The 19,971-nt window shown below is 32.9% G+C and overlaps 3 protein-coding genes across 3 annotated transcripts; 2 read left to right on the forward strand and 1 right to left on the reverse strand.

Annotated features, from left to right (window-relative positions):
• Positions 1-4,857: 4,857 nt before the first annotated feature.
• LOC109013582 (protein MKS1-like) lies at positions 4,858-5,272 on the reverse strand. Its single transcript, XM_018995726.2, has one exon. The coding sequence runs from the start codon at positions 5,256-5,258 to the stop codon at positions 4,890-4,892; it is 369 nt and encodes a 122-aa protein (XP_018851271.1). The 5' UTR covers positions 5,259-5,272; the 3' UTR covers positions 4,858-4,889.
• Positions 5,273-8,083: 2,811 nt separating this feature from the next.
• Positions 8,084-14,676, forward strand: LOC109013495 (calcium-dependent protein kinase 20-like). The gene is made up of 7 exons (XM_018995601.2): positions 8,084-9,865; positions 10,461-10,604; positions 10,713-10,865; positions 12,298-12,413; positions 13,479-13,646; positions 13,983-14,207; positions 14,303-14,676. Exons 1-7 carry the CDS (start codon positions 8,833-8,835, stop codon positions 14,399-14,401), a joined length of 1,938 nt encoding a protein of 645 aa, XP_018851146.1. The 5' UTR covers positions 8,084-8,832; the 3' UTR covers positions 14,402-14,676.
• Positions 14,677-17,436: 2,760 nt separating this feature from the next.
• On the forward strand, positions 17,437-18,681 carry LOC109013583 (leucine-rich repeat receptor protein kinase EMS1-like). The gene has a single exon (XM_018995727.2). The coding sequence runs from the start codon at positions 17,437-17,439 to the stop codon at positions 18,679-18,681; it is 1,245 nt and encodes a 414-aa protein (XP_018851272.2).
• Positions 18,682-19,971: the final 1,290 nt, after the last annotated feature.

The following is a 19,971-nucleotide window of genomic DNA, read 5'->3' on the forward strand; positions in this document are numbered from 1 at the left end:
ATATAATAGTGATAAATATTATAGTAATGTTATTTTTTATTTATATATTACAGTTATTTTATTTTTTATTTATATATAATAGTGATGAATATTATAGTGATTTTATTTTTTATTTATATTTAATAGTGATAAATATTATAGTGATTTTATTTTTTATTTATATATAATAGTGATCAATTTTATAGTGATTTTATTTTTTTATTTATATTTAATAGGGATAAATATTATAGTTATTTTATTTTTTATTTATACATAATATAAATAAATATTATAGTGATTTTATTTTTTATTTATATATAATAGTGATAAATATTATAGTGATTTTATTTTTTATTTATATATAATAGTGATAAATATTATAGTGATTTTATTTTTTATTTATATTTAATAGGGATAAATATTATAGTGATTTTATTTTTTATTTATATTAATAATGATAAATATTATAGTGATTTTATTTTTATTTATATATAATAGTGATAAATATTATAGTGATTTTATTTTTTATTTATATTTAATAGGGATAAATATTATAGTGATTTTATTTTTTATTTATATATAATAATTATAAATATTATAGTGATTTTATTTTTATTTATATATAATATTGATAAATATTATAGTGATTTTATTTTTTATTTATATTTAATATGGATAAATATTATAGTGATTTTGTTTTTTATTTATATATAATATAAATAAATATTATAGTGAAATTATTTTTTATTTATATATAATAGTAATAAATATTATAGTGATTTTATTTTTTATTTATATTTAAAAGTGATAAATATTACAATGATTTATTTATTTATTTATAATAGTGATAAATATTATAGAATGTTTGTGAATAGTTATGAATATAGATTGAAGTGGGTTTGTGGGTCCCATTGAGAGTATTTTAAGTTGTTTGGCATGTGAAGTATTTTCATAAGTACGAGAATACTTGAAGAGTGTTGATAAGAGTTTACTACCCAAACGTAGCCTAAGACTTCCAAATTTCCAATCGGGAAATAAATTTGTAACATGAAGGCTTGTTTGGATACACTCGAGAACTGTTTCATCTCATCTCATCCCATTTTATCATTATAATTTTTTCAAATTCTCGTATAAAATATAATAAACAATTTAATTTTTTCAAAACTCAAAATAAAAATAATATTAAAACATTATATTCTAATAATATTTTATTTGATTTTCAACATTTATCTCATCTCATTTCATATATGCAACCAAACCAAGTATAAATGTTTAAATTAAATTATAAAAAATAAATTCTCAATTATTCTATCAAAATTTTATTAATTTAAGAATATTATAAAATGTAATAAATATTAAGGTAAGAAAGTCATTTTTTTTAATATACTTAGTAATGAACTCATGTGATGAAATCTCTGATAAAAAAATTATTCTCATCAGTCAATTAGTTACTATTTATTATCCTACACTTTACACTTTATGAAAAATATCTCCACATTCTATTATAAAAAAAATATATATATATATATATAAATATAGAATATAAGAATAAATAATGACCAATGAATAGCATACATCCTATAAGTGTTACATCTATCTAGCTACGCTGAGAAAGAAGCTGCCAGTATATATATTAATATGAGCAATGCTACATACAGTTGTGGAATGCGCAAACGCCGTGCAGTCGCTTTGAAAAAGAGTAGGGTCCACTATTAAAAAATTAATTTCTTTTCAGGTGGGTCCCTTATTTATTCACTTTTTTCAAAGCGACTGCACGGCGACTGCACGCTCACGACTGCAAGTATCATTTCTCTATTAATATATATGCATGAAGCAAAGTTGGAAAGCCTTGAAGGTAATTCCAAAAACCCGGATGATCATGATCAGCGCCGTGCATATTCTACTCCATTACCAAACTTCTGCTGATCCTCGCTCAAGGTTACCCTGCATGCCCATGTTTTCTTCCGCCACTAATACACAAAGAGGAAGACAGGGGCGGAACTGTGTTATAGCTTGGCAAAAACTTTTAAAAACACTAATATAATATGTAGATAATTATAAATTTTTTATATAATTAAAATTCCTCCCCTAATACTGATTTCTAAAATTTTTATTAAAATTGTCTCCTCAAATCTCAATATTTACTAATCTCACTCTTAACTTTTCACTTCACCTCACATCACCCACGGTGACAACTGATGCCAAAATCTGCTTGTTACCGATAAAAAAGTATAAACTCGACTTTTTCTTTCTCTTTCTCATCGGGTAATGTTTCAATCTTCATTTCCTTCATCTGACTTATGAGTTTCTCTCTATTTCTTTCTGCTGCTTCACAGCGTCAGTTCGTGAGTCGTGACAGTCTCTTTCTCTCTCGCTGGGTAACACTTCAGTAACTCAGTTCCTTCATCTTTGCACAACAACCTCTCTCTCTCTTCCACTTTCTCTCTCTCGCTCGCTGGATGCTGGGTAATGCTTCGGAAGAAGCTAGTAAGAGGCCCAGAACTATAAGGATAATCATACATTAATACACGGTCTGACAGTGAGTCAATGACTCTCATAAATTCATAATCTCATTTGTTCATTCACTTATTTTGTCGTTAAAGACATCTGTATGCAGCGTATGTTTTTTTTTTCATAATAAAGTAAGCTCAGTTTTGTAACTTTTATCGTTAAAGACATCATTTTAGGACTGATATATTTATTGCTACAATAGACTTCCAGTTGCAAGAATTGAATAATAGATTTAACGACCATGCAATGGAACTTCTCATTCTTAGTACTGCTTTAAACCCTAAAGGCGCATATAAATCATTTAAAATTGATGATATATGCAAATTGGTTGAGAAGTTTTATCTACAGGAATTTACTGAGCAATAAATATTCATTTTGAGAATTCAATTGCAGCATTATGAGCTTGATGTGTTGACGAATCTAGATTTTCAAAATATGTCTACATTATCTGAGCTATGCAAAGGACTGGCAATTTCAGAAAAGTCAAAGATTTATTATTTGATTGACATGTTAATTCGTTTAGTATTAACTCTTCCAGTTTCTACTGCTACTACTGAGCGAGCATTTTCTGTCATGAAACTTATAAAAACTAAATTGTGTACTCGAATGGAAGATGAGTTTCTTGCAAATCATTTGTTAGTTTATATTGAGAAAAAAATTGCTAAAAATTTCACTTCAGAGATGATAATAGATGAATTTTATTCTCTGAAAGATCGTCGTCGAGCTTAATTTGAAGGAGAAATCATAAGTTGATATTTCATTTTCTTTTCTTTTTGTAATGGTCTCTAGCAAACTATGCAAATCCTAAGAAAAATTATCTTTGAGATAATTTATGGACATGTATTTTTTTTATACAATTTTATGACGTATTATTATTGTTTATAATATAGTCACGGACAAAAAATACATATTACTTATACTCACATATACCACATACTTTTTCAATCGCCTTCCCAAACACCAAATCCTAATTCCGCCCCTGAAGGTAGAGGAAGATCCAGAAGCAGCAGCAGCAACACTCGAAGCTTGATTATTAATTCCGGCCGGTAAGCCGTTTCACTATACCCATAAATTCCCCAGGTCTTACGTGAACAACCTTATAAGGAGATTAATTGCAAATATATTATAACCGGAGAACGACTTCGACTTTGAAGTGCTTTCTTGATCTTTGTGGAACTTTTTTTCACAGTAATGTAGGGTTTGGATAGTGATATGATATGATATGATATGAGATATTTTAAATAAAAGTAAAAAATTAAATAAAAAATTATTAAAAAATTATTTTTTAATATTATTATTTATTTTAATATTTAAAAATTTTGAATTATCTATTAGTTCGAAAATTTAAAACTTTTTTAATAATAATATGAAACGTTTTGTTTATCCAAACCTAGCCGGCAGGCAGGCTTGGACCTTGCAACTGACAATTCTCATCAAATGAATTCATGGGAAATAATTAACAACCAGCACCGAGCACAACTCTTATATTTTGGTTTGGCATCTAAGCTTAGAAATCCAGGGATATAAATCCAGGATTTTTTATTTTATTTCGTAATTAAAAAAATATTTTTTAATAATTTTATATTGGGCAGAGAGCAGAGAGGGATCAGTAAATTTGAGTGGGGGCCGGGTTTGGTTGGAGAAAATAAATTAAAGTCCATATATATGGTCTGGTTTGAATTGGTCCTTTTTGTTTCGAAATTAATGATTGCTGGTCTAGTAGGGTTTGCCGGCTGTCTGCCCAGAAAGAAATTTCTCATTAGAATTAACATTCAAACGTTGATATTTAGATCAAATCAGTCAAAGTCTACAGTATTAAGTTATTAACCTAATTCGAATTGCTGACTGACTTCGTATAAATTACCACAAAAAAAAAAAAAAACGATGACTTCATACTAGCTGTGTGTGTTTCTTATATTAATTTCTGTTTGTTTTTTCTTCCATTATTATGTCAATTACTTTCAAAATGTTTGGATTCAGTACGTAAGAATACGGCCATAACAATGGCATCTAGTGTGGAACAGTTCGCCGGCCGGCCTCCTTCTTCAGGCGTGCTTGACGATTGAGTTGGCTGAAAAGCTAATTTTACATCTACAGAAAGAGAGAGAGAGAGAGAGAGAAGATCAGAGATCTGACTTGGATTTGGATCACATTTGTACTGCCCATTTCAAAGGAGAGAGCATTGCCCCTGAGCTAAAAAATTACAGGAAATACTGTCGATCTCCAATATACACACAGATTCCCTATATAGACTGAGTCAGATTTTTTTATGCAATAACATTTGGACTAGTACATGATCTGTAATCTTCTTCTACGTCACTTAGAGATCTATGTTGACATACAAAGCTATAGAATATGCAGCAAAATTGGAAGGCCTTGGAGGCATTCCGAGAGCTGCATCAACACCATATCGCTACCCCACCATTATATTTCTGAACTTTGCCATTGCTTGAGCTTCCCATGCCCATGGTTTCATCGGCCGCCATCACACAAGAGGTAGAAGAGTAGGAATGAGAAGAAGCAGCAGCATCACTTGGCGCTTGATTCCCCGTAAGGCGTTGCACTGTACACATAAACTCCTCAGGTCTAACGTGAATGACCTTGGGAGATTGCAGATATGTTATAACTGGAGAACGGCTTTTCCGACTGGGAAATGGCTTTCTGATCTTTATGGAACTTTTGCTCACTGTCAGAGGTGCAGGCCTCGGACCATGCAACTGCTTTCTTTTTTGGGGGCTCAAAACAGGGTTCTCAGCAATCGAATTCATGGGCAATTAATACAATTAGCAAAAACTAAGCACAGACGTTATTCCTTTCTGCACTGTTATGCTGAGCTTTTGCAGAAATAGAGAACTCTGGTTTTGCCTTCAAGCTTAGAAGTCCCATGTATTTATATTGGTAGCGAGACGAGCTGGGGAGTGGAACCGAGTGACGTCTTGTTTAGGAAGAAAAAAGACAATCTAGCAGTTGAGACTTGAGAAAGGTCTGCTTTGAATTAGTCTTACTGGTTTCTTTTTCTTTTTTCTTTTTTTTCCATCGACGGCTGTTTTCAGTAGATTTTGCCGGCTAACGTAGCAGTTGAGACTTGAGAAAGTAATCAAAGGTTTAAAAACAATTAAGACATAGTCAGTCGAACTAGAAAATAAGAAAAAGATTAATTAAGTCATAGTAAAAGTCATTCCTCCAATTATATATATGGAACTTAGCTAGTTTTCTTCTCTTTTAGGTTCTTTTAGAATAGAGATCAGGGATCAACCAACTTCATACGACTTACCACTAATTACCATGCCAAAAATAAAATAATTTTTCTCAAAATATATTAGTTTCATATTGTGTGTGTAGGCATGAATTGTGTCAAAATAAAGCCGACCAACTTGGTATTTCTGAAGTATTCTTACTACCCAACTAGACCTAAACTCAACATGTCACAAGGTTGGTTCTGAAAATAGTACTTTATGCGTTTAGATGTTGAATTGAGTTAGATGAAAGTTAAAAATTGAATAAAATATTATTATAATATTATTTTTTAATATAATTATTATTTTAAAATTTGAAAAGTTTAATTATTTATTATATTTTATATTTAAATTTAAAAAAATTATAATGATTAGATAATATGAGTTTAGATGAATTGAGAACAATACCGTGATATCAAAATTATTTATTATAGTTTACACAATATTTGATTTTATATTCCTCTTGATATCAAAATTTAATAATCAACATAAGTTATTATTTAGTTTGATTTTCGACAACAATACCATGAAAAATGCACCTCTTTCCGTTTCTTGACCGGAGGCAGTTCAGATTATTCAGAAGGTTCTTTCACTTTTGATTCTTTTTATATGGTCAAAGTCAAAACACAAATCCGATATTTTTGCCTTTTTGGTAGAAGAGTGTGGGCCCTCCTTTTTCAGATAATTTCTTTGAAAAGCCACTTTTCAACGTCAGTACTGCCATTGGTATAGGCCTATGGCCGTTTAATTTGAAAACCCGGTCCGAGCCGGCCCCTTCGAACAACAAATTTGTAAGTTGGTATGGTTAATAAATATTACACTCACATTGTTGACATTGAAAATAAAAAATTAATTTTCTTTTTACACATCATGTCTTGTCATGTGTCAATTGTTTATCTTATATATTAACTTACAAATAAAAACAATCTATATATATAATAATAATATTATATATAATAATAAATGTACTACATACCACTTAATATAATTAAAATAAGATGAAGATATAGTATATAACATTACTCATAATAATAATATCTGACAAATTTTAAAAAGTAATTCATGATATATTCTTTAATTAGGTTTATATGGTAGTTAGTAGTAGTTAAGAAGTCTTAGAATTAAAGAATTTCAATGGGTTCACAGGATATGGTCAATTTCATAGAGATTTTATTCGTGATTGCCCGGTTTGGATACACAAAATTATTTGATCTAATCTCACTTCATCTCATCTCATTATTACAATTTTTTCAAACTCTCACACAAAATATAATAAACAATTCAACTTTTTCAAATCTCAAAATAAAAATTATATTCTAATAAGATTTTATTCAACTTTCAATAAAAATATCCCATCTCATCTCATCTTAACTGCGTAACCAAATGAGACAATAAATTCCTTATGCTTTGGAAAATGTATAGTAAAAATGTTATAATTTTGTTAAATCACGACATGAAAGCTCCTAATTTGTGCCCAACCAAATTAATTTTAAGTTTACATTATTTCAAAATCCACGTGTTAAAAAATTAAACCATATACGCGCATTTGTAAATGTATTTAGAAATTTTCCAAACTAATAATTAAACATAAAATTTAAGTTTATTATTTTGGGATCAATAATGTTATCTACTATGACGTATATATAAATATATATGGCATAGTTTGATTTTGAAAGATAAATTTTAAATATTATAAATTGAATCTTATCATTTAAGTAATGTAGATAATATGCTTTACATACGATATAAAATAACTTTATTTTTATATATAGTTAGAAACAAGAAAAAACATAATGTGAAATGAACTATTATATTAATGACTCATGGGATGGCCTTTAGAATTCCATTCATGACAATATTATCTTGAAAAAACACTTGAAATTGATAATATTTATTAATACCAATAAATGTTTGAATCGTTTCATTTATAATCTAATTTTTTATGAAACGAAGATAATCATTATTCTTTGATAACTATCTTGATTCTAACATTAACCAAGGTTTCGTTTGGTTAATTGCTAATAAAATTTATCTTAAAAGGAACATACGGAAAATATAGATATATTGAAGACTTATTTCGGTCATTAATAGATGAGAAAAGATACTTACAACCGTGAATTGCATAACCGTCGCGTAATCGCTTTGAAAAAAATGAATAAAACATGGGATTCACATGAAAAAAATTAATTTTTTAATAGTAGATCCCACTCTTTTTCAAAGTGATTACGCGACGGTTACGCACTTCACGGTTGTATGTAGAATTACTCTTAATAGATAACTGTACTGTACAATGCTTGAGGACGTGGTTAAAACCACCGGTTCGAATAAAACATGCATGCATGTATTGAATCACGGCCATAATACGCTATCATTAATCCTTCGCTTTAATCCATGGTTGTCTCTCGTCAATCTCTCTGTCTCTCTCTCTCTCTCTCTCTGCATTAGCTAAACAACCTGGACATGGCGTCTTCTCCATTTTCGAATAAAGAAAATTCCGGGGTATCGGATATTTTGGTCAGCGTATTCTTCTTCTTCAGAACGACTCTGCCCCCCGCTCTCAATCTAAATAGATCCATCTCCTGTACTTGTTCTCTTTTTCCTCCATTTCATTTCACTCCTTGAACGTGTTTTCTTATCCCAAACTCCACTTTTGTCGAACTATTCTTTGAATTAATTTATTGCCCTTTTTCTGTCATATCATTTTGTTGTAATTATTCAGACTTATTTATTAGATTTTCTTAGTTTTCGAATTTTGAGATCTAAAGACACCTTCCTGACATTTCATTTCGTCATCGAAAGTAATTCTTCTGATCATTGTACAAATTGTAGTAATTTTTTTGAAAATTTCGGTGATCTACGAGTTTGATTCCTATTGAGGATAGCTTAGGGTACGTTGCAATTAGGCATTAGCGTTTCCAAACGTCCGTAAAGGAACGAAAAAAAAGCGTTGTTCGGTAATGGTTTATGAATTTTTCAAGGTCTCTGATCCGATCACACAGCTGGAGCTTGAATGTCTTTACAGCTTAGGGGATTAAGGAAGATCAATTAGGATGTTGGGGATTCCAGAGAGGGATTTAATAAGGACTTGAGAGGTTGGTATATTTTCATGGGAAACACATGTGTAGGTCCAAATCTTGGTGCTAATGGATTCTTGCAATCTGTGTCGGCTGCGGTCTGGCGAACCCAGCCCCCAGAGGACCGGCTTCCCCCACCGAGCGCTGAAGCCAGCCGCAAAACTCCGGCAAGTCCGGATTCCTCTAGAAGTACCGAGGCCCCGACAGGTCCCGATACTTCTGCTAAAGGCTCCGATGCTCCAATGCCAGTTCAGAGCACGCCACCTGTGATGGTTAAAATTGCCAACGAGCAAGCTGAAGCAAAAGAACCTGAAAAACCCGTAAAGCCAGAGGCAGCAGAAAAACCCGTTAAGCAAAACGTACAGGAAAAACCCGTTAAGCCAGAGGTAGCAGAAAAACCCGTTAAGCAAGACGTGCAGGAAAAACCCGTTAAGCAAGGCGTACAGGAAAACCCCGATAAGCAAGAGGTCAAAGAGAAGGGGAATAATGCTGCGGATGCAGGGAAACCAAAGAAACCCAGTCATACGAAGAAGGCGTCGAGTGTGGGACTTCAAATGGAATCCGTGTTGGGGAGGAAAAGGGAGAATTTAAAGGAGAAATACACTTTGGGTCGGAAGCTCGGACAAGGGCAGTTTGGGACAACGTTTCTGTGCTTAGAGAAAGGAACAAATAAAGAGTTTGCCTGCAAGTCTATCGCAAAGAGGAAACTGACGACGGAGGAGGATGTGGAGGATGTTAGAAGGGAGATTCAGATAATGCACCACTTGGCTGGTCACCCCAATGTCATACAAATTGTGGGTGCTTACGAGGATGCTGTGGCCGTCCATGTTGTTATGGAACTTTGTGCAGGTGGGGAGCTTTTTGATAGAATTATACAGAAGGGCCATTATACAGAGAGAAAAGCAGCTGAGCTTGCAAGGATAATAGTTGGTGTTGTGGAAGCGTGCCATTCTTTGGGTGTCATGCATCGGGACTTGAAGCCAGAGAATTTTCTCCTTATCAACCAGGAAGAGGAGTCGCCACTTAAAACAATAGACTTTGGGCTTTCGGTGTTCTTTCGGCCAGGTATATTCATTCTTGATTGGTATAATGCTGTTTATGGTAGTAGTTTATATCATCGAGTTCAGGATTCAGAGCTTTCGACTACTGCCGGTTGTTTGAGCATACATTATCATGCATATAGGCGACAAAGATCTACTCCCTAACATATAAAAAAATTAAGTTTTTTTTTTTTTTTTAATGTTTGAATGAATTTGGATAATTATCCCGTGAATGATAGAAGACCTCATATTGGTACACAAATATTTGATAACAAAAGTACACACCGCAAACCATCAAAATCTAATTAATGAACGGACCTAGCAAGTAGCGATTCAAATCCTTACACATAAGAAATGCTAAGGTGAAAATTGTTTGCTTGATTGGCAGATTAGTGTTTCTATTCCATGCCCATATAGTTAGCCATTGCATGTCTGTAGACACTGTACAACTAACAGCTCCGATATTCTATTTTGGAAGCTATATATTCTTGTAGTAACATACAGTCTCACTATTGGTTGTGCTTAATTTGTACTTGTTGACATATTCATTGCTTTCCTGCTAACTCCTTTAGATAGTCCCCTTCCATTTCTGATCTTGAGAATGTAATTCATCCACTCAGGTGAAACTTTCACTGATGTGGTTGGAAGCCCTTATTATGTGGCCCCGGAAGTGTTGCGGAAGCATTATGGTCAAGAATGTGATGTTTGGAGTGCCGGGGTGATCATTTACATCTTACTAAGTGGTGTCCCCCCATTCTGGGATGGTGAGAATCTCATGGTTCATAGCTTTCCATATTCTATGTGCATTTAACCGGCATAGATAAAATATTGCGTCTAATCTTCTTGGTATTCCATGCTATGTTAAATACCAGAAACAGAGCAGGGAATTTTTGAGCAAGTCCTGAAAGGGGAACTTGACTTTATGTCAGAACCATGGCCTAGTATATCAGAAAGTGCAAAGGATCTAGTTCGAAGAATGCTTGTAAGAGATCCCAAGAAGCGGCTGACAGCCCATGAAGTTCTTTGTGAGTATGCATATATCAACAACTTGATCTTTAACATAATGGCAGGACTTTACTGTCGAATTGTTTATCATTTTATTCAAGATGCATAATTGGTAGTTCTTCATATTTAAGAAAATGGTTAGTTATGCTGTATGGTACTATTTTGAATTTGCTATTTGAGTTCTTAGGATGGGTTATATTGTTTTGTTGCAAAGTACAAGCAAACGTGCATCTGTCTTTCAGCAATCATGCTTGATCTTGATGCTTGAGGACAATCTACATCAAACTGGTGGAATGTCTCTTTATTATATAACAATACCATGGAGAATCGCAAATATGGGTGGCGGATGGTGATATCTTTGCCTTTGGGGTACAAGTCATAGTCCTTTGAGAGTTGCATAAATTTATAGATGGAAACATGGGAAATGACAAATAGTTCTAATAATTTCCTTGGATTGGTAGACCACTAATGCATCAATACAGAATTGAAACAGTGAGAGTGACAAAATGCCTTTTGGTCTAAAGACTGTTGGAAAGTGTTTTAAATTAGTGATATTGAAAAGATAAAAACTAGATTTGATTATGCTTACGAACTTCTTTCAATATGATTTTGTAAGACATCCATAACAGTGGACAGCCCAAACATCAACCATTCCTCTCTTCCAATATCCATATGTCCCCAGTTCCTACCATAATATATTGCAGAAACAAAGACTTGTAATACTTTCAGGGTATCTTTTGAAATTTAAGAGAAGGCATGGTGAAGCAAGTGGTAACCGTCTCACCACATTTCCCTGCAGTTCATGTCTTTGTGTGACTAAGAGGTAGTGTGACATGATGATTAAACAAACCATCATCATTTGAGCCATCATCTTTAGTCTTCCTCAGGCATGGGGAAAAAAGTGATAGCGGTCTTGCTACATTCTCCCGTGGTATGTGACTAAGAGGTAGTGTGGCATGATGAATGAAGCCATCGGCATTTGACTCATATCCCTTAACTTTTCCTCCACTTAACTTTTCAATATTTTTTACGATAAATTTGAAACAATGAACTGTGTTTTTATCCTGTCTGATCAAGCGAGTGCAAGAACATAGACTAGATAATTGCAGTCCCATATTCTGTAAAGAATCCCTGTTTTCTAAAATCATTTCCTTTCTACTTGGATAGCTGGTGGTAGGAAGGTGGCTCATAACTCTCCTATTTCTAAAATTTAGGGGACAGAGGATAATCAAAAGGCATTCTAACATATTCTAAATACATTATCAGAAGATTTATGAATATGGTACTTTTCAAGCAGTAAATAATATTTGAAAAGAAAATCTAAGTCAAAAGGCTGTCAATCTCTGCATCAATAATTATTTAAACTCTCTCATTCTCTCACACCAATTTTCTTTCTGTTTCTGTAATCCTAAGGATTTACAGCCCATTAACTTATGTTTTGTTCTTCTTCAGGTCACCCTTGGGTTCAGGTCGATGGTGTTGCTCCGGATAAACCTCTTGATTCTGCAGTTCTAACTCGCTTGAAGCAATTCTCTGCCATGAACAAGTTAAAGAAAATGGCTATCAGAGTGAGTGCTTTTCATTTTCGACACTAAAGTCCAGGGATAGCACATGTCAGCACAGCTTGCTTTTCATTCTGAATATATTTTGCATCACAAACCACAAGCGCATGATGGTACTCATTATTAAGACATCATTTGGTTTTCATGAAATTATCAGCTGTGGAAAGTGCAAGAAGATATTTTTGTTGAATAGCTAGTAGTTTAGGGGTGACAATTCATGTTTGCGAGTCATGGTCGTGTCGTGTCAGGTCATTGACATTTGACTATATGGGTCAACCCTAACACGACCCATTTAATTAACAAGTCGTGTCGTGTCACCATTTTTTACCCGTTTAATAATTAATTAGAAATAAGAAATGGGTCAACACGCATGACTTATTTTTCAACCCATTTTATATAAATGGGCTGAAATAACCAGTATAACCCATTTGATTTGATTAACATAATTTAACATAAAAGTTAAAATATATATTTATCAGTAGCCACAATATCTCTAAAAACAAAAATAAGACTACTTGCTAACAATAAATATAAATATTTTTCAGATTTTAATTTATAATAAAACTAATATTACAAACCCGACAGTAACATATATAAGCATAGATCGAGCATTTCAATTTCAGCCATAAAAACATAAGCATATTGAGAAATACCAATATTATAATCCAAGAATAATATAATTGTAATTTTGAAATAAAATTTAAATGGGTTATTGCATGTTGATTTCGGGTTAAGCAGGTTGAACCGTTATTGACCTATTTATTAATTGTGTTTTACGGGTTAACCCGTTTTGACCTGAACCCATTTATGTCAATTACAAACTTGCTAATTTCGTGTCGTGTTAGGTTCACTGGTCGTGTCACATATTGTCATCCCTAATATCTACATTTTTCTGGTATCACGAGACATCTTGGTTTTTGTATATAGTTGAGAACTAAAAAGGAAATGATTATGTAAATATTTATGGCTGTTTAAGTATCATTGCATCTGAAGATTTCTGCTGGCGGTCTTTCCAATCTCAGGATTGATATCTACTTAAGGTTTGACTTGTGACGTATGCTAATTTTGTAGGTCATTGCCGAAAGCTTGTCTGAAGAGGAGATTGCAGGTCTGAAAGAAATGTTCAAGATGATAGACACGGATAACAGTGGACAAATCACCCTTGAGGAACTGAAAAACAGTTTGGATAGAGTGGGATGCATTCTCAAGGATTCTGAAATTAATGGATTGATGCAAGCTGTAAGTGCTATTTTAGCATGCACATTGAGAGTTTTACTTGTGCATGTGGCTTTTAGTCCCTAAAAAGAATTCCCTCCTCCTTTTGGTGCCTTATCTCCGGGGTTGGAAAGCATCACAGTACTCTGTTCAAGTTGAGTAGTTCTAGTTGACTTTGACCATGATTAGGGTCTGTTTGAGTGAGTATCTGCAATAATAAGACCAAAGTGCCTGATTATTCGTACAAAACGATACATAGAATGCCTCGTGTTTGCCTTATGTCACTGACGTTCTCAATGGTTCAAGTATCCTGTGCTCTATTTTGTTTGAAGAATCTTTCCCTTTCTTGTAAAATTTCAGGCAGATATTGACAACAGTGGTACCATAGGCTATGGGGAGTTCATAGCAGCAATGCTCCATCTAAATAAGATCCAGAGGGAGGATCATTTGTATGCAGCCTTCTCATACTTCGACAAAGATGGGAGTGGATACATCACTCAAGATGAACTCCAACAAGCCTGTGAACGGTTTGGCTTAGAAGACACTCAGCTAGAAGATATAATTCGTGAAGTTGACCAGGACAACGTAAATGACTTCTACCAAATGCTTGTTCAAATTCTTTTGGGTACAAAGATAGTTCATCATATTTTGGTGAGATTTAATCATTGTATTCTTTACAGGATGGGCGCATTGATTATAACGAGTTTGTGGCAATGATGCAAGGCACTCTTGGAAAGAAGGGCTTACAAAATAACATAAGCATCAACCAGCTGCATTAATACCTAATCTTGGAATGATAGAGCTACAACAGAATCGGTAGTCAATATTTGATTCATCATAGGGTAACAGAATTTGAAGTGCATACAGTTGTAAAGATTAGTCAGGCAGTCAAGTACTGGGAGAGATCGATTGTCGTCTCTGTCCACGTGTAAGTGTGTTCTTGTCATATATGCACATATATATATATATATAATTTAAGTCCGTGTCTACTTGTATTTATTTTCACTTTTCTGTTGATAATATCATATATATTGGAATGGTTGGAAAATATTAATTTTGTTTCATTCAATTAGATGAATGGTCCGCTCGTAACTTTTGTTTCTTATTTTGTATTGTCAAGAAATTCCTCCGGGTCTCGTGTTTTATTTATAAAAATTTCTATACACCATACTATAATCTCACTTTCATTCTATTATTTAAGATGTGACATATTTATTACTATTAAATGATAAAAAATCATCAAATAAAAGATCATCTAATAGTATTGATAAATGTGTCACATCTTACATAGTAGAATGAAAGTATAGTGTATATCATTACTCTATTTATTTATTCATTTTCTACATCAAAGCATCATTCCAAAGCATGCATCGCTGCTATTTCTGTGATCCTAACCAATGTAATTTACCGGGCAGCTAATTATATATAGTATAGCAAATTTAAATTGAATGGTATATTCAAGGCTAATATTCTAGCGTAAATGTGCTTTCCATATTGATCACCTTCATGCGTTAATATGATATTTCCTTCTTCAAAATTTTGATTATGAACTATATTTTGGATTACTCCCACGTGGTTTGGCCTTATTAAGTTTTGGATTCGAATTTGAACATGAATTTATTGGTATTTACCGCCTAACGATTTATTAAATTACTATGATCACATTTAGACAGGAAAATCATCTCAAATTGCCTCCTCGTATTATTTAGATTATAAAAGAAAGAATGGCTTGAAAGCAAAAAGGAAAGCACCATCCTTTTTTTTTTTGTTTTAATTATTATTTTTTTTGGTGGTTTTGAGTCCAGCTTATTCAAACCTAAGAAATATAATGCTCTACAGAAGAAGTCTAAAGTCCCGATTGGATATAGAAATAGTTTCATTTCATCTAATTTTATCATTATAATTTTTTTAAATTTTCACATAAAATATAATAAATAATTCAATTTTTTAAAATTTTAAAATAACAATAATATTAAAAATTAATATTTAATAATATTTTATTTAACTTTTAATTTTAATTTAAAACAAACCTATTTTATCTCACCATCTAAACGGCCTTCAACGTTCACCCTTGCCCTCTCAAGAAGACTTTGACATGAAAGAATGGGTGTAAAACGGACCCATCCTCCAAAAGTACGTTTTGATCTTCTCAAGAATTTTTTTTTTTTTTTGGCCCTCTTCTTCTTTTCTGTTCGCACTAGTAATGGCTTATCCTTCTTTATCTTTTTCTTCTTCTTCTTCTTTTCTTATTTTTTTTATTTTTTAATTTTTTTATAATATGTCTTTAGATTCATCTAAATTAACTTATACATATCTAAATTTTTACATAGCTATATATAGTATTTTTGAAGAAGCACTATTTATTATACAAACATTATTTTTAATGTTTTTTTCTCTCTCTTATCCATTAAAATCAACTTTGTAAAATTTGTATTTAGATGATTTTGGTATATGAAATTTGTATTAAGTTGATGATACAAAGTATTTTTTAGTACATATTAATATTCATTGATAAAATTGGTCATTTTGATATACGAAATTGTTAATATTTAGATATATAAAATTGGTATTTTTTTGAGCACATGATGCTAATTGTAAAATATATAATAATAATAATAATTTTAAGAAAAAAATATAAAAATAAAAATATTTTATTAATATCTGGTTCAAAGATCCATAATTCAATGTGAGAGTTTTTTTTATATGTAAAATTAATTTTTAAAAAATGTAATTCTAAAGATACATATAAAAAAATCAATACTAGTGCCAATGTTTTTTTCAGGCATGCAACTTAATTATAGATAATTTGAATTAAAGAAGATATTCTCGGCTGCATGGTACGGTGAACGTACTTACATGCTTTTGATTAATTTTGATGATTCACGCGTTCAATTGTATATTTATGTGCTTTGTATGTTCCTTACCTCGAAATCGATTATTAAAGTAAAGAAGGATACTTAAGTACTATCTATTTTTTTTTTTTTTTTTGGATAGTCTTAACATGTGTATGTCTCACGTAAATCTTTTAAAAAATAAAGGACATTATAAGAAAGTGATTTTATTTATTTATTTAATGTGGGTACTTCTAAGCAGAAACTGATGATCTTCCTTCACTCACTGAAATTATTTGTCGGAGAAGAGGTGCCAAGGCTCGGCAGTGCAACCGAGGGCGAGTGTAGGATCTAGGGCCGGCTCTTTGATCTCTTCGTTACAAGAAAAACATGATCACAAATAAAAATGATTTGTGACGGATTATTTTGAGGGACGTAAAATTTCAAGGGACGGATTATTTACGATGATAAAAATTATTTATAATAAAAATAGATTCATTTTGATAAAAAAATAATTATTTTTACTAGAGATAGATTGGAAATTAGAGTCATTAACCCGACCTTTTTTAAAAGTCGAAGCCCAACTTTGCCCAGCCATTTGAATTTTTATGTGATGGATTAGTTCTCTCTGCCTTCTTATATTTTATACATCGTTGTACAGTTTGTGGGCTCAAATTTTTTGCTCTTGTTTCGGTGTACTTATGCTTTTTAGATGGCTCATCTGTCTTGTATGTTCTGTCCCTCGAAATTGATTGAAAAAAGAAAGGTAGGTTGAAATCTGAATTGCTTAAAAAGGAAACCAAAGCAACATGCATTTTAGAAACATTCCCATGCAAAATACCCCATACCCAATGGTCATGATCTTGGCATGAGCACGTGATTTACTTTTTTTCTGTGCAGCCATTCCATACATCACGCCGAGATTCAAGGCAAATTATAAGAAGCATTTTGAGAAACCATACATACCAACAATCCCTGAACTCATGGCCGCCGCTACATTAATCCTGCATTTCATCTCCTTCCTCAGTCACCATTATCTAGTTGTCACCACATTATTTTTAAGTTTAATTCCAATGCTTATTCATTCTTCAACCCTAGACTCCGACATCGAAGTCCTTCGAACCGTGAAGCACTCCGTTGATTCTACGTCTATCTCTTCAGACTCTTTCCTTGATACTTGGGATTTCAGGGTGGATCCCTGCCAAAGTACAGGCCGACACTTCCTCGGAGTCTTATGTAGTTTTCCTCTTGACAATAGTCCCAGCAGGATCATAGCTATTGATCTCGACGATGTTGGATATGATGGGTTTTTGACACCATCGATCGGGAACCTAACTGAGCTCACCACCCTTAATCTGAGCAAGAACAAGTTTCGAAGAACCATACCCGAATCCATCTCCAATCTTACAAAACTCACCAAACTATCTCTCTCCGACAATTGCCTCGCCGGCACCATTCCTACAGAAATCACTTTGCTCAAGAATCTGGAATATCTAGACATATCGGGAAACACTCTTTCTGGCTCAATTCCAATCAATATTTCTAGACTACGAAATCTGAGCTACTTACATATGGCAAGAAACGCACTCACCGGCACAATCCCGGACCTCACCGGATTATGGCAACTAGAAACTCTAGATCTTTCTTTCAATCAGCTTTATGGAAATCTGCCATATTTTCCTCTCAGATTGACAACTCTGTCTCTGAACGATAATATACTTACAGGCCACATTTCTCCGGTTAATATGCTCAGCAACCTTAGTCGGCTAGATCTAAGCCACAACCTCTTTTCAGGTATTATTGGCAAGGAAATTCTTTCATTTCCTAGGTTGGTTTACCTTAACGTTTCAAACAATCAGTTCAATGCAATAGAGGCGGCCAACTTTTCCATGGAAGAGAGACAACTTCAGTTTCTTGATGCAGAAAATAACAATCTTCATGGTCTTCTGCCTGTCAATTTGACCACGATCCAGAACTTAACCGCGATTAATCTAGCACGTAATGAGTTTGCTGGGCCAATACCAAGAGAATTTGGAAACAAAATAGAGCAATCATGGAGAATCCTGTACTTGGATAACAACTTTCTGTCAGGAGATCTTCCACCAGAGTTCATCACTCACTCAAAAAGGATTTCAGGCAGCCTTGCAAATAACTGCCTAAAGTCATGTCCAGTGCACATAAAATTATGCCGTGGAGGGCAAAGGCCTGCTTCAGAATGCATTAGGTAGAGTAATGCACAGAAGCACATACGGGAGTCGTCAGATCGAAATCGTATGGGAGTATGATCATGAGGGAGAAGCAGGAAAGCTTGTTTCACTTCCAACAATTAAAAGAAATTCCTTATGAATGTGGAAAACAAGCAGGAATCTTTTGTACGTTCTTTAATAAATGATTTTTTGGTATTTAATTTCCAATGTTTACATCTTACATTCCCTTCAACACAGCAAGCAAACTTGACAAATTAACATTGACAAGAACACTAATAAATGATGAGTTTTCTGGGAGCAAAGAACAATCAGGCAATACAAAATCAAGGAAATTACTGCCTAGTACCACTTCTTATTACTAAAATTAAGCAGTACTGCTAATGATCAACAGGGATTATTTCTGTCGACATCATTAAACGAAGCAAATCATATAAGCCAAATCCAATTAACACTAATGTTGCCAAGCCATATGAAAAATGGGAAGTGAGCGTGAGCGACAGATAGTACTGGTGCTTGCTCGTTGCATAATTCCTTACCTCTGCAAAGAAGAAGATCATACCCGTGCATAATCAGGTCCAGGGCATGCATAGATAATGTTCAGGGCGAGAAAAGAAAAAGGAGACGGGAAGGAGATGATCAGAGGGTCGATGTAGCATGAAAATTAAGTGATTTGAGTTCAGCATTGTAAGTAAAAATGAATTAACTCAATGGATACTCCAAAATGACCATGATCAGGAGATTGAAGCAGGAATACGGGATGAAGCACTTAGACTATTCATTCGGGCTGGATTTTTTACCGGCCCGATTTGGGCACCGAGTTTTAAACCAAGAATCCGAATTTACAACATGAAACTTTGAGTAATTTTACATATAATCATAAAGTGCGTTAACGCTGCATAATCATTTTGAAAAAAAATGAAGTTCACTATTAAAAAAATTATTTTTTTTCATGTGAATCTCATATTTTATTTACTTCTTTCAAAATGATTATGCGACGGTTGTATAATTCACAATTGCACGTATATTTTCTCTTTGCAAACTGATCATAGACAGGCCAGGTAGTAAACCCCGAAAATTTAGATAAATAATTAAATATTATTCTTTATAATGTAAATTTGATTAAAAAAAATTAATGCAGTCCCAAAAGAAAATTTTATTATTTATTATGATGACATTAGTAAACATCAACCTTTGATTTTTTTTTAAAAGAAAATTGATAAAAAAAAAAGAACTGTATCAAGTTTAATTGGAGGGACAGATCCCCTAATTATATGCAGTAAAATGTACTCATGTGCCTTTTCCTCATCATAA

This window comes from Juglans regia, chromosome 4, assembly GCF_001411555.2.
Source record: "Juglans regia cultivar Chandler chromosome 4, Walnut 2.0, whole genome shotgun sequence".
Taxonomy (NCBI): Eukaryota; Viridiplantae; Streptophyta; class Magnoliopsida; order Fagales; family Juglandaceae; genus Juglans; species Juglans regia.

Bases quoted from the DNA above. Each gene is read 5' to 3' on its own strand.
- LOC109013583 (XM_018995727.2), top strand. From the start codon at position 17,437: ATGGCCGCCGCTACATTAATCCTGCATTTCATCTCCTTCCTCAGTCAC.
- LOC109013495 (XM_018995601.2), top strand. From the start codon at position 8,833: ATGGGAAACACATGTGTAGGTCCAAATCTTGGTGCTAATGGATTCTTG. The intron at 9,866-10,460 runs GTATATTCATTC...TCATCCACTCAG, and splicing joins TTCGGTGTTCTTTCGGCCAG to GTGAAACTTTCACTGATGTG. The intron at 10,605-10,712 runs GTGAGAATCTCA...GTTAAATACCAG, and splicing joins TGTCCCCCCATTCTGGGATG to AAACAGAGCAGGGAATTTTT.
- LOC109013582 (XM_018995726.2), bottom strand. From the start codon at position 5,258: ATGAATTCGATTGCTGAGAACCCTGTTTTGAGCCCCCAAAAAAGAAAG.